Consider the following 10,991-nt stretch of genomic DNA (forward strand, 5'->3'; position numbering starts at 1 on the left):
TGTGGCCGAAGGGCGGCCACATGTTCGATCCTGCTGTGGTCACATCCTCATTAAAACTCTGACTTTATTACGCTGACATAAAAAAGTTCTCTGCAGGAATCCCTGTTTAAACCAAACACATGTTTGAAGTGACGGGAATACCTGAGTGAAAATGAGTCTGACGGGGCTTTAAGAATCCAGGGGGCGCCACCGCTGATTTATCCTGACGTGGCTGCTCTGGAGCTCAAACCAGAGACTGTGTTAGCCACTTTACCACAGAGCCACTGAGACCAGCCATAGTCTAAAGGTGCTGTTTGCTCTTGCAGACAGTCTGAATGTGTTCGAATATGTTCAGGTGTTCAAACACATCATTAACGGTCTGAGTCTGACCGTCGGGTCGGTCAGTGTGTAACATCTGCTGGATTCCAGCTGGTTTCTCTGTGAAGCAGAAGAAGTCCATTAAACGATGCCTGAGTGGACGAGGATAAATAAAATCCCTCTTTTCTCCTTCACGGTCCGCTTTCATTGGACTGAATTGGAGGCTGTTGCCATGGTGAATCTCTGATGTCTTTCTGTTTATTAGCTCAGGGTGCACGCATTCAGAGCTGAAACTGAGTTTTCAGTGTGAGAAAAGCTGATTGGAGTTCAGAGTTAAACTCTAGAGTGGATATTTGGAGGTAATTTGTCGTGTTTGAGACTGTTTTCAGCATCGTGCAGTCTGTGGAGTGCAATCAGTGTTGATGAAAGTGACAATATTTATTCATCCCTGAGGAAATTATGGAGCCACAGATGCTGCAAGACTGTAACAACAGCCAGTTACAAAATATAAGAAGATAGCTCTAATTACGAATATCTCAGGATATTACACAAGTTAAATATGGACTGTCAAGTGCCCTAAAACTCTGTGACCTTTGACCCTTGTTGTTGTTCTTTCTGTCTGATGCGTTGTTCTCTGGTCTCGTCTCTGAGTTTAAAAGGATCTCTGGGTCAATTTGAGGTCCTGGGTGTCATGTGACACCTGTGACATCACTGTCATGAAGGTGCCGGACCAAGGTGCAGGTGCAGACACAGCAGGAGGAGGCGGAGACTTCAGGGTGACGAGCCGAAGATGACCCTGCTCCTGTGTTCCCATCGCCGTGGGCCTAGCTTAGCTGCTGGTGCCAGTAGGATCAGTCAAGTGATGAGGCTGAACAGTCAAACGCCGCCTGTGTGGGTCAGGGAACATGTGATGAAGCTAGAGTCAGGTATCAACAGACTCTTGCGTTGAGACTTTGTGTGTGGTTGAGTTTGGGTGACAGCATTAGTCCCCTTACCTGTGTGGCTGCCCTGTCAGTTCCTCCACATTGGCTGTGACCGGTTCCCTTCTGGCGTACTGGCCGTGGTCGTGCGGGTTCACACTCTAAGCTGGCCGTGATCTTTCCGGGCTTGTTGCCCGACGGCACCTCTCTGTGGCTGATGCCCGGCGAATGAGAGCCTGCAGAGAGAACCCAGTGTGCTGCCCTGAGCTATCCCTGCCCTATTCGCAGGGCAGGGATAGCTCAGTAGGTAGAGTGGTTTCCCCATGATCAGAAGGTCGAGGGTTCGACTCCACTGAACGGCTACCCTGAGGTACCCCTGAGCAAGGTACCGTCCCTACACACTGCTCCCCGGGCGCTACATTGGTGGTTGCTCACTGCTTCACTGGGTGAATGGGTTAAATGCAGAGGAGTAATTTTCCTACGGGGACTAACACATACACATTATTATTATTATTATTACATTGGACACCTTGTCTGCTGTAAGCTACGATCCTCACTGCCTTATTGCTCACGGTTTAACTCGTCACCTGTCTCAAAAAACCAAAGGTGAGATCAGGTGGGGCAGGTCCTGGAGGCTGGAAGCAGCATGGGTCAGGGCATGCTGCTTCCTCGTGCCTCTCGGTGCCCTAGCTTCCTGCTGGGTAGTGCAGCAGGATGAGGAGGACTGGTGGTTGAATTACCAGCGGACCCTTCATGTCGTGTCTCCCAGGAGCAACTCAGCTGTTGCAGCAGGAAATGCCAAATAGCCTGTGAAGAAGCACTCGGGGCTCACAGAGGGCTTCTGCAGAATTAGAATCCAGATGTTTAAACTGAGAACGCCACAATTTTAAGAAGAATATGAGCTCAATGTGTACAAGACGATGTGATGTACCAGTAAAACAAAGAGAACAAAACTGATTTTCTGTCTTTATGATTTATGTAACTACAGTCCAGGCAGCGATAGAAGCGCCTGTGTGCTGCCATCTTTGTCACAGGGGACGCCACAGCTTCATATTTACTGTTCCCGGCTCAGTCTCGAGGGACCAGCGTCTCCTCTGGGATCCAACCAGGATCTTTGGCTATTTAAGTGAATCTGAGGCAACATGAACATTAAGATCTTCTGTACCTGTGATGTAATACACACTGGAGGAAGAAACGCATTGATTAACCCAGTTAATCATCACAGAATCACTGGTGATATGTGACGGCTTCCTTCGGCTTTTTAGGAACGTGTTCAGTCGGACATGATCTGGTGTTTGGTCGGATGATCAATAAGGATGGTTGGATGGTTGCATTATTAAACACATATTTGGTGTTGCCTGGAAACATGTTTCTGTGTAAAAGTCAGATTTGATGTGGGTGGATTTTCAGTAAGACTCCCACAGCCACCCTTCGTCTGACCTCTGAGGGTGCTGTTGTGTCTCAGGCCTGAACTCTAACCAGGGTTTCATTGCTGAGATGGAGGTGTGTGAACTTATGGTGGCGCGTACATGACAGATGAACTGTGGCCTTACACTGCCACCTACAGGTGGGTTCCTGTGTGTGCTTTACAGGGTGAGCCTGGACGACCTTTGGCCCACTGAAGCAGCTGCTTCACCCAAAACACACAAACACCATCTATTCGACTCATTTCTGTAGGTTACACGACACCCATAAAATATAATTTTATTAAAATACATGCAGAAAATTCACATTTTCACGCACACACACACACACACACACACGCAGGGTGATGCTGGCATCTAGTGACAGAAATATTTTATCACATACTGTAATCCTGACCACCAAGTGGCGCTGGTGCTTTCCTCTCTCTCTCGCACACACACACACACACACACACACACACACACACACACACACACACACACACACACACACACAGTGTTTAAGGTGGAAACACAGCTCTGTTTACCCAACAGAGGTTGAACAGAGGCGACGGGCAGAGCCAACAAAGTGCTGAGACTGTACCGTCACTCTGCATTTCTTTATTCGTTGCACAGACCTGAGTGCAAAGATCACAGATTCAAGTCTTTATGCAGTACTGAGGTGTGATTTAACCCCTTGTTATATCATAAAGGTGTAATGTAGATGATGCATACAGTCCCCAGTTGTAGTGTAAACTGTTTGGGAAAAGGCTTCGCTCTGAAGTAGCTGGCGGTTAACGCCCACTGGATACTGCACAAAGCAGTGCTGCCTGCTGATTGGTCAGCTTGGTCTGTCCACCTGAGGAAAACTGAAACTCAGCAGGGACAGTGTTGGACTTCAGCTTCACCTAGTTCAAACAGGCTCTGCTCCACACGTCTTCATCTGCTTTACGAACATGGTGGCTGACAGGTGGATTTACCTGTTTCAGCAGTCAGAGAAGTGGACGGGACCTCCTGCAGCCAGGGTCAGTATGTAAGTGTGTCATGTGATCACACACCAACCAACCCATGGAAGTCTGTAGATCGAACATCAACCATGTTGGTCAGCTGACCAATCAGCTGTCTGGGTAATCCAGTTGGGATTAGCCGAAAAGTTAGCTAATGCTATTATACCAACATGAGTAGCCTACATTTGCTAACAGAGTTGATCATGTGACTGTCTTATTGCACATATTATTAAAGACAGCAGCTGAATAATAGAATTTTCTTCATTTTTGTGACTCAGAATTTCATCTTAAAACATTTGGTGTTGTAAAATTCAACTTTATACAACTATAATTATCTTTTGCAATAACAGTGTTTCATTAAACTGACACTTTTCTCATATTTGCCAGTACTTGTATATTTTTTGATGTATCTGTCCCAAACTACAGATCCTTTTGGATGGTACAAAGACCAGTCAGAATTTAAGGTTTTTATCTTTGATAGTGTTTCGCAATTTTTACATGTGAGGTGACAATAAAGAGGGAGTCTGCTCTATTTCAGCGATATTCTTGTTCAAACATTCTCTGAGATTCAGTGTGTCAGAAAATGAGCTAAAAGTGATTCGATGAACCATTTTTCAAAGAATACGAATGTTTCTCCCCAGCCTCCCAGTACACACACCTATGGTATCAGTCTGAAACAACGACCTCGCCTCGTTCTCCAGTTATCATATTCACTCACCTGAAATAAATCGCCAATATGATGAGTACAAATATGTTACTGTATGAAAACATTCAGATTTAATGAACCAAAGATTTGCAGAACAGATGAGACATCTTGAAAACAATGATCAGAGTCACGTGTGTCCATGTCGAAGCTTTCAGTCTAATGTCTTTAGAAAAAGAACTTTACTTTTAAACTAAAGTGACTGTTGTTGCCTTCTCACTAAAACTCAGTAGACTCTGGAACCACAGGAGCATTATTACTGGGGTGATATGGTACTACAAGGTCATTAAGATAAGATGGAGCCTGATTATTTAAGACCTTGTATGTGAGGAGCAGGATTTTGAATTCTGGATTTAACAGGAAGCCAATGAAGGGAAGCCAAAACAGGAGAAATCTGCTCTCTCTTTCTAGTCCCTGTCAGGACTCTTGCTGCAGCATTTTGGATTAACTGAAGGCTTTTCAGCGTCACTCTGAGACAGGATATTTCTGTTGCATGAATGGAAGAAAGCAGTCTTACATATTTGTTTAATATGTGCGTTGAAGGACATGTCCTGGTCAAAAATGACTCCAAGGTTCCTCACAGTGTTACTTGAGGCCAAGGTAATGCCATCCAGAGTAAGAATCTGGTTAGATACCATATTTCTAAGATTTTCAGGGCCGAGTACAATAACCTCAGTTTGATCTGAATTAAGAAGCAGAAAGTTAGCGGCCATCCAGGTCTTTATGTCTTTAAGACATTCCTGCAGTTTAACTAATTGGTGTGTGTTATCTGGCTTCATGGACAGATAGAGCTGCGTGTCATCAGCATAGCAGTGTAAATGTATGCTATGTCTTCTAATGATGCTGCCTAAGGGAAGCATGTATAATGTAAACAGAATTGGTCCTAGCACTGAACCCTGTGGAACTCCATAATTAACCTCAGCATGTGAAGAGGACTCTCCATTTACATGCACAAATTGGAGTCTATTAGATAGATATGATACAAACCACTGCAGTGCAGTACCTGTAATACCTACAGCGTGCTCTAATCGCTCTAATAGGATATTATGGTCGACAGTATGGAACGCTGCACTGAGGTCTAGCAGGACAAGCACAGAGATGAGTCCACTGTCAGAGGCCATAAGAAGATCATTTGTAACCTTCACTAAAGCTGTTTCTGTGCTGTGATGAGCTCTGAAACCTGACTGAAACTCTTCAAATAAGCCATTCCTCTGCAGATGATCTGTTAGCTGTTTGACAACTACTCTTTCAAGGATGTTTGATATGAAAGGAAGGTTGGAGATTGGCCTATAATTAGCTAAGACTGCTGGGTCTAGAGATGCTTTTTAAGTAAAGGTTTAACTACAGCCACCTTGAAGGCCTGTGGTACATAGCCAATTATTAGAGATAGGTTGATCATATTTAAGATGAAGCATTAATTAATGGCAGGACTTCTTTGAGCAGTTTTGTAGGAATGGGGTCTAAAAGACACGTTGATGGTTTGGAGGAAGTAATTATTGAAGTTAACTCAGAAAGATCATCCATCCAGTTCAGGGCTACTTCGGTGCTGGAGCCTGTCTCAGCTGTTACAGGGTACACCTGTACAGGTCATCGACACAGAGAGAAACAGCCGTTCACATTCACACTGGAATCTGCAGCCAGTTCAGTCTCATCAGTCAACAAACATGTTTGGACTGTGGCAGGAAGCAGATCATGAACAGATGGATTGTCTTTTTGTGACGAGTTCATGCTTGATGAACATGTGAAGTGTGAAGTCAAGATTCCTCTCAGGATTCATTATCTGCACATTTATTGGATTCATCGAGCAGCTCTCAGTCTAAGATATCAAAAATACATGAAAAGCGATTTTCAAAATAAAATGTGAGTTCATTTTTTTACAGGCTGCATGAGAAATGATGATTTCTGTGTGAGAGAACATTAGATTTTACATAGTTATGACTTTACATTCATCTGTAGAGTGAGACGGGTTATTTACAGCATGTTGTTGTTGTCAGAACGTGCACACGAAGCCTTCAGAAGATCTCATCATTTATCTGATAAAGCAGGAGGTTAAAGAAAGTGACGACACACCGCTGTGTTGGCACATTGTACCGAGTACTTTACTGTCACACTGTGAAATAACAAGAACAGGTTACATGACAGAAAAGTCCCAAACCCAGGGAATCACACCAGCATCCCCACACTCTGAACTGTGGAGTGAATAAATATGCCCAGTGCGTTCTGCTTACTGCCCCCAAAATTTACACAGAGAAAATCTTATGTACTCCAGAGTTCCCACTGCGTGTACTTCCTGTTCCATAGGGCGCTGTCAAGCTGCAAAACAACCACATAAACTCCAACAGGTTCATATTTTTCAGCGTGGTTTTGATAGAAGGGGTCAGACGAGTTCCAGCCTTGGATTTTTCACAAGTGTCTGTTTCCCACCAGGGAGCAGGAAGTCACACAGTGGAAGTTCTGGAGTATTCACAAGTTACTCCACAACTTATCTCCAAAGACACGAGACTAAACGTTACATTAAAGATGAATGTTGCTCATAAAATAACATCAAATATGCAGAAAGTAGCGACAGAGGAAACTCTGCTCCAAACGTCATTTAAAAATGTATTTATAATAATCAGTTTGTAGCTGCGACCAGATTTGAATGAGCTGCTTCACTCTGTGATCTGATCCGTCTCTCTGCAGACCTTCATCTGCTGCTCAGTCTGCTGCTTGCAGCCTGTATGAACTGCAGGTACCTGTGTGTGTGCGCATATATACCTGTTACAAGGTGCTGTGCTGCTGCCCTGTGGTCAGCAGGGGGCAGCATAGACTCACAGATCAGAGCAGATGTAGCAGCGCTCCTGCAGTCAGTGTGTGTGTGTGTGTGGGGGGGGGGTGAGCGCCTCAGAAACATGTGACCGGAAAACCTCATTTCCCATTTCAATACCAGCTTAGGGTTAGAGTAACACGGGGACACGTATATATATCACAGCCCGCCTCCTCAGGATTTGATTGACAGCCTGTGTATTGATGTTTGGTGCTCCCAGAGGGCCAAGCCACGCCCCTGAAGGGTCACGGTGCTCAGAGGTCACAGCTCGCTGCCTCCTAATTGGATTTTTTACACCTTCATAAAAACGTCAGATGTTTTTCTGAAGACGAGCACACGTTTGTTCAACCTCCACCCAGAGAAGGCCCCCCCCCCCCCCTCCCCACCTGCTCTGTGTGTGCGAGTACTTGTGTGTGTGTTACCTGCCTGATTTCTTTCTATTTTTAAAAAAATCCAGGTGTATTTGAAGCTCACTCCCAAAGCTGGTGTCAGTAATAATGGGAGCAGCTGTTCCCTCAGAGAGCTTCGTCCTGGACGCGGCTGAAACAGTCCCGGGGAAACTTCTGCGTTTCACGTGGAGGAGAAACGGCGTGCCAGTCACCAAGAGCACTTCGCGTGTTTTGCTGGCTCATTGTTTAATAAAACTCTTTGTGTGTTTTTAATTTGCATGGTCTCAGCTGTGGAGGTGTGGAAGAGTCCACAGTAAGAACTGAGTGGGTCCCACAGGAAGGTGTGGCTGCAGAGCTAATCCTGTTAGCCACACACTCGCTCTGAGTGAGAAAATCACACAAACCATCACAACAACATCCAAACAAATAATTCCACACTCAGGGGTTTAGCACATCCACGACAGGGCGTGGGGTGAGCGTCCACTACTTATGATTACATATTTACATTAAACAATCAGTGATGAATCAGAGGGGAGGGCTTAAATCAAACCCCGCCCCTCTGTTGATCCATCACAGACCAGAGAGAATCTGTGAAAAGTCAAAGAAAGCTTCAGTCTCAGAGCTCATTTAGGGTTTACATGGAAACAGATTAGAGTTTTCAGCGTGCAGCTTATTGTTCCCATAATGACACTACCAGAGCACACTGCCACCACGGAGGTCCGCCCCCAGGTGGTCCTGCTCTGCGCTGCAGGTGCTCAGGCCGAGCTGCACTCCAGCATCGTCTTGAAGGCCTTCCTGAAGTTGTCGTCCAGGAAGGCGTAGAGGAACGGGTTGAGGCAAGAGTTGGCGTAGCTCAGGCTGGTGATGAAGTAGGAGATCATGATGACCAGGGGCGTGGTCCTCAGGTCCGTGGTCAGCGCTATGATGGTGCTGAGGTGGAACGGCGTCCAGCAGAACAGGCACACGGCCAGGACGACAAAGACCATGACGGTGACCCTCTTCTTGGCCTTGTCCAGTGCCTTGGCGTTGCTGTTGAGCCGCATGTTCCTCAGCCTGTACAGCATCATGGTGTATAGGATGCAGAAGGTGGAGACGGGGATGGCGAAGCCGAGGATGAGCGTGTAGATGCGGCTGGTTTTGAACCACAGGGGCTCGGGGCTCGGGAAGCTGAGCACGCAGGTTTTCCTGCCATCAGCCGGGTCCACGTAGACGCCGGCGAACACCGTGAAGGGCATGACGATGAGGATGACGAGGATCCACACGCACAGCGAGATGATTTTGGCCGCTCGGTAGGTGCGGTAAGGCATGCGCTTGGATCTCACGGTCGACAGGACGACCAGGTAGCGGTCGATGCTCATCACGGTCAGGAAGTAGATGCTGGAGAAGATGTTGTAGTGGTCGATGCTCAGGATCACCTTACAGAGGACCTCCCCGAAGGGCCAGTAGTTGAGCAGATGTTCGGCGATGCTAATGGGCAGCACCAGAGTGAACAGGTCGTCCGCGATGGCCAAGTTCAGGATGAACATGTTGGTGACCGTTTTCATTTTGGGGGCTTTGAGGATCATGTAGATGACGGCGGTGTTTCCCGTCAGCCCCACGGCACAGATCACGGAGTAGATGACGGGCAGGATGACATAAAGGTCAGCGAAGAAGGGAGGGGTGCAGTTCAGGTCAGAGCGGTTTCCCGTGGGCGAGTACAGCAGCACAGAGTCGTTACAGAGCGGAGGCGGCGCGCCCGGGACCGACACGTTCTCCATGTTTCAAGAGAACGTGAGACACCGCGATGCTCTGAGTCCGAGGAGGGCGGAGCAGCTCCACAGGGGTGGAGCAGGTGCAGCTCTACCTGCTCGCTCACACCTCAGAGGAGCGCACACCTGTCCGCGCGCTCAGCTGTCAAATCAAAGTCTCCTCCTCAGATCAGCTGACTTCTCCTTCTTCTCATTTACTGTTGGAGGTTCGCGCGGTTTTACGCACGAGCGGCGCATCACGGAACCTGCACGAGAGACAGATAACCGATGAGCAGTGACGTCAGCCTGTTTCTAACTTTGATCTAATCTCACAGCGGCGCGCGCAGAGGGAAACACCGAGCTCACGCGACAGAAGAAAGTATGAAAACATGAAAACTGAAAAAAATGTGCCCACCTGAACGCGCCTCCTCGCGCACGAGCTTCAGATGGACTGATCAATCAGTCAGTATCAGTGATCAGCGATCAGCAGCGTGCCTCCGTGTGCGCGCTCAGCGGCTCCGCGCTCCGGTCTCTCCTCTGAGGGAGACGCACTGCACTCCGGACCCCCTCTCTCTCTCTCTCTCTCCTCTCTCTCTCGCTCGATCTCTCCTCCCCCTCTATCACTCACTCTCTCTCTCTCTGTCGCTTCCCCGCCCCCCCTCTCTCTCGTCTCACTGGCAGCCACGTGACCGGGTCAGTCACTGAGAGCTTCTGCTGAGGATTTTATTCTCCAAACGAACAATAAAGTTTTTTCTTTCTAATCGGTGCTTGGTTCTTATTAGGACGCCGAGAGGCCACAACGTGTGATCATGTGATCTTGACTTGAAGCCTCCCCGTGTTCAGTGCTCAGGTTTGGTAACCTCGTGGCAAACTTCGCTGGATCAGCTGTATCATCGTTCTGTTTTGAGGAAAGGTCGGTCTATCGGTGCCGACCGTGAACACCCTCTTCATTCTCACTTTGAATGAATTCTCTTGGCACAGAGTTAAAGGTGGCCTGTAGATACAAAACTGTATAAGGAATCATTTTCTGAAAGACTTTCTTCACTTTGACTTTTTTTCTGAAAGCTACCTGAACGCTACTCCAACAGAGGTCGACCATCTTGTTAATAATTTTACCTCCTCACTACTACGACTCTGGATACTGTAGCTCCTGTGAAAACTAAGGTCTCAAATCAGAAGTACCTGACTCCGTGGTATAATTCTCAAACACGTAGCCTAAAGCAGATAACTCGTAAGCTGGAGAGGAAATGGCGTGTCACAAATTTAGAGGATCATCATTTAGCCTGGAGAAATAGTTTGCTGCTTTATAAGAAAGCCCTCCGCAAAGCCAGAACATCTTACTATTCGTCACTGATTGAAGAAAATAAGAACAACCCCAGGTTTCTCTTCAGCACTGTAGCCAGGCTGACAAACAGTCAGAGCTCTGTTGAGCCAACCATCCCTTTAACGTTAACTAGTAATGACTTCATGAACTTCTTTATTATTTCATTATTATCAGGAAGTTCTAAAAACTCCCTGAAAAGCCTTCAGTTAATCCAAAATGCTGCAGCAAGAGTCCTGACAGGGACTAGAAAGAGAGAGCAGATTTCTCCTGTTTTGGCTTCCCTTCATTGGCTCCCTGTTAAATCCAGAATTCAAAATCCTGCTCCTCACATACAAGGTCTTAAATAATCAGGCCCCATCTTATCTTAATGACCTTGTAGTACCATATCACCCTATTAGAGCACTTCGCTCTCACA

At 46.9% G+C, this 10,991-nt stretch overlaps 1 protein-coding gene across 1 annotated transcript; it reads right to left on the reverse strand.

Annotated features, from left to right (window-relative positions):
- Positions 1 to 6,183: 6,183 nt before the first annotated feature.
- npbwr2b (neuropeptides B/W receptor 2b) lies at positions 6,184 to 9,775 on the reverse strand. The gene is made up of 2 exons (XM_063464221.1): positions 9,668 to 9,775; positions 6,184 to 9,518 (listed from the first exon to the last, which is right to left on the reverse strand). The coding sequence occupies exon 2, from the start codon at positions 9,280 to 9,282 to the stop codon at positions 8,281 to 8,283; it is 1,002 nt and encodes a 333-aa protein (XP_063320291.1). The 5' UTR covers positions 9,283 to 9,518; positions 9,668 to 9,775; the 3' UTR covers positions 6,184 to 8,280.
- Between the last annotated feature and the right edge of the window lie 1,216 nt (positions 9,776 to 10,991).

The sequence above is a fragment of the Pelmatolapia mariae genome, linkage group LG20 (genome assembly GCF_036321145.2).
Source record: "Pelmatolapia mariae isolate MD_Pm_ZW linkage group LG20, Pm_UMD_F_2, whole genome shotgun sequence".
In the NCBI taxonomy this organism is placed as follows: Eukaryota; Metazoa; Chordata; class Actinopteri; order Cichliformes; family Cichlidae; genus Pelmatolapia; species Pelmatolapia mariae.